General features: G+C 42.1%; 1 protein-coding gene across 3 annotated transcripts in view; it reads right to left on the bottom strand.

Moving 5' to 3' along the window:
- Window positions 1-2,532: 2,532 nt before the first annotated feature.
- Window positions 2,533-3,912, bottom strand: part of LOC118739153 (zinc finger protein squeeze) — a 25,818-nt gene continuing 24,438 nt past the window's right edge. For all 3 annotated transcript variants that reach the window (XM_036470334.1, XM_036470343.1, XM_036470350.1), the window contains exon 4: window positions 2,533-3,900. In XM_036470334.1, coding sequence (XP_036326227.1) covers window positions 3,010-3,900 — 891 coding nt within the window. In that variant the 3' untranslated portion in view covers window positions 2,533-3,009. The remainder of the gene's footprint in view (window positions 3,901-3,912) is intronic.

The raw sequence follows: 3,912 nt of genomic DNA on the forward strand, positions 1-3,912 counted from the left end.
TAGAGTGTTGGATAAAACTTTTTGATTGGAATTTCCTAGAAAACCGTTACTCTTACGGGGAAAAAGTGACTTAAAATACAAACATGTGTACCATAAAATTTTTGTAAAAGTAACGGTTAACCGGAAAATCATTTTATTGCGACCTTTGATCCCGCTTAAAGCCTCTAGCTACACTTGTGTCAATTTGGACCTTTGATATGCTGTTTAAAAGCACAAAAGAACATTTCCGTGTTAAAATTTAGCCTCTCCCTAACTACATATTTAAAATTTATTATTCTATACTGTATTTATATTCGTATAAAATCTCCAGTAAAAAAGATCCAACATCAAAATTCCAGCGAAATGTCATCTGTCCTCTCATAAGAGAAAAATATCCAGAATAGTGGGCGAACAGAAAATTTGCAGAAACATGTAAGTTAGTTGAACAGCTGATAGAATTTTTGTTTACATTCAAAAGTGTAAAATTCAAAACGAACGAAAACTCATGACAAAGTGGTATCCTGACACAGTTCCCCTACTTTGCAAGTTTTTTGCGTACGCGAACGCAAAAAGCTGATAGTTTTTGATGACTTTCAATAATTATCAGGTACGCGAATGCAACTAATGTTTAAGGAGGCGTAGGCTGAACCTAAAGAAAGGGGATATGCTTCATATCAATATCGAATCTGTCTATCAGCTTAAAATAAAGTCTCCGCGGACACCGGACAGACACACCTCGACCTTGATGCAGGTTTACCGTATACAAATGTATACATAAATCATCAGAATGAAAAGAGAAATCGATTAAGCCGTGACTGTCTGTTCGTCCGACGTTGAAAATTATTGAAATCAGATTAAAATTACGGTCACTTTTTATATAACGGTAAATTACAAAATGTTTGAAACTTCGATATTTCGAATTTGAAGGAAGCTAATTTACTCAAAATTCATACTAACAACAATCCCTTGAAAAGAAGTAAAATTGTTTGGAATTTTGGAAAATGGGCGTGGTACCGCCCACACATAACTATATAAGTTCACCTCATTATTTCTAACTGAACGTTCTATCGAAGATGTTTAAAATGCGGTTAAAACCACCTCTGCTTACTATGAAGCGGTAGTTTTCGGAAAGGTGAAAAAACATATATTTAATAGTTGCGCCGGGTATTTAATGTACGGCTCCGCCCGAACTTAGACTTTCTTACTTGTTTTGATATGAGGTGGCAAAAAAAGTATTTTTTTTTTGTATAAATGTAGTATTTGGAAAAAAACAACAGTACCCATTTTTGGAATCCAAAGAAAATTATAGCTACGAGCGTTTTCTATACCAATAAGCCCGATACGACTGCAGAGCTGAACTACGAAGTCATAAGCGTTATAAATGATATCCAGCCCGAACTATGCGAAAGTGATGGAAAAATCTGATATGCGCATCATTTTTGTCTCTACACTAGTACTGGAGAATGTCATCCAAGACGACATGGCGCAACTTTAGGATGTCAACAAAATGAAATGATGAAAATTATCTCCTATTCCCTTTCGTTGTACTTATATGAAATTGTCACCACCTTGTATCCTGTGTCATTTATAAAAGAAAATCTGCGGTCTCATTCAATCGCGCTGTACAAATGTATATAGCAATCGATTTTCTTGCAGAGTAATAAAGCATTTTCTGGAATTTGTGAGTTAAGTTAACTTTCTTAAATATTCTCGAGAACTAACTACTGAATCTAGTAAGTACTTTTTTTTTTTTGAAGAAGTTTAAGGTTTCCAAAAAATAATGCATACATGTTTTTTAGCTAAGTATTTTTTATTGAGATTCGTAAATTCTTACTACAAATATGTAATTATTAAGCAGGCTCAAAAAATTTTACGTAATGCGTGCTTTTGATACAAGTTTTCGAAATAAAATTGAAGAGATTTTGTTTAACAAAATCGTAAAGAAGTTTACAAATCATAGATATTGTATAGAAATACATTTACATACATAAATAATAATAAAAAAAATAATTAGCATACGAATAAGTTGGAACTTTTTATCTCAATACAGCTTAATTCTAGCTACTAACGCTTACTACATAAAGTAAATTCGGCTTATCAAACTACTTTTACTATATAATACGATACGATTACCTAAATGCTAGACGAGTAACTAATCGATAACTACAATTATTTACCTTAAATATAGGGCTACAATTTGTAGAATTTGTATACTGTAAATGCGCGCTTGCGCAATGAAAAGGAGGTGCAGAAAACATGGAAATCAACACTGCCACAAGGATGAGCGCAGAAGGTGTGTGTTTAAAAGACAGAAAGGTAACGGAGATGATGATGAAGACAAGCACCTGCTCCGAAGAAGTGTGAAAGGTGCAGGTGCCTGATTTCTATGGAGATACATATGTACATATGTATGTATATACAGGCATGCAAGCAAGAGCCGAAAGCGGCTTAAAACATACATACGAAGATGGGGAGTAGAGAAGCAGTAGATAGAATGTCTGTATGTAAGTAGTGTTGATAAATTGTGGGAGCAAAGATTATCAGCATTCTCTGTTTGCTAGCTATTTTTTGTGTTGTTTTTATTTTCGTTTTTTTTTCTGTATAATTTGCGGCGCAAATTAATTTGCTGCCAGCAGCTAAATGCTTCGGCTGCGTCTACTTTACTGTAGATTGTTTTGTTGTTTTTTTTCTTGTACGCTTTGCTTTGTTTCGTTTTCTACTATTGCTGCTTTGTTGAAATCATCTTTAAAACCTGAGTGTTTGTGCTGTTACCCTATTAATGCTTTAGGTCTGCCGCTGCGCGCCGCCATGCTTACGGCCTCACTACGCTGCGCGCCCTCCTGCCGACTGGCCAAGAAATCTGTGCCTTCCTTTGCTCTCCTCCTCGCCACCAACTCAACTGCGTTCACGTGCGCGCTCATGTTGCCGCTTTTTCGATTTCCTTTTACTACTACCACCATCGCGGCCGCCGCCGCCGCTATCTCGGCACCCGCTGTTATTGTTGCCATCACCGCTGTGATGCGCGCCGTACTATTGCCCCTTATCCTTGCCGGCACCGCCCGCAGTCACACCAGTCAAGCCGAGCAGGTGATCGCCGGCCAACAGCCCGGCGGCAGCCGCTGCGCTCGGCTGGTGCGCATAGTTGCGTATCTGGTGCAGCGAGATGAGTTGCGTTGGAAAACCGGCTGCTGCCGCCGCATTTTGCTGGTACAGGTACGCTGCGGCGGCGGGTGGACGCTGTTGCGCAGCTAGCGCGTTCAAATGTGGCGGCGCCGTGTTGATGGGCGTAAAGGCGCTGGTTGTTTTCACATCGTAGTTGGCTGCGGCCGCCGCCGCCGCTGCTGCTGCCGCTGCGTTGCCCATCAGCAGCGGATTGGGCGAATGCGATTGTTGGTGTTGATGCTGCTGTTGTTGTTGTTGTTGTTGCTGTTGTTGCTGCAGGTGATGTTGCGGCGTTTGGCGCATCACCAGATCTTCTCCCTCGTCGTTGGGCGATTGTGAGTGATTGGGCGTGCTGCCGCTGCCGGCGCTATCGCCGCCACTACCCGCGCCGCCGTTCACCAGTCGCTGGTGGTGTTGCAACAGTTCCTGCTGTTGTTGTTGTTGGTGCTGCTGTAGCGCTGCGAAGTTGTAGCCATTCTGCACCGCGTGCTGTTGCTGCTGTTGTGCGGCCGCTGCGGCTGCTGCAGCGGCGGCGGCTGCTTGCTGTTGTTGTTGCTGTATAGCTTCGGCCAGCGTGGCGGCATTCACTGCGCTATCGGCGCCCACTTTAGCCCAATACGAATTGGGGTCGCTTGTTGCAGCGGCCGCGGCGGCATTCATCACAACCTGTCGCTGCAAATTGAGGCCAATGCCGCCGGCGGGCACATGGTGTTGCGCGTTGCTATTCGCATTTGCATGCCGCTGCTGCTGCTTCTCCGCCTTCTCGGCGTG

Source organism: Rhagoletis pomonella, unplaced genomic scaffold, assembly GCF_013731165.1.
Source record: "Rhagoletis pomonella isolate Grant_MI unplaced genomic scaffold, Rhpom_1.0 Rhpom_scaffold_00001, whole genome shotgun sequence".
Classification (NCBI taxonomy): Eukaryota; Metazoa; Arthropoda; class Insecta; order Diptera; family Tephritidae; genus Rhagoletis; species Rhagoletis pomonella.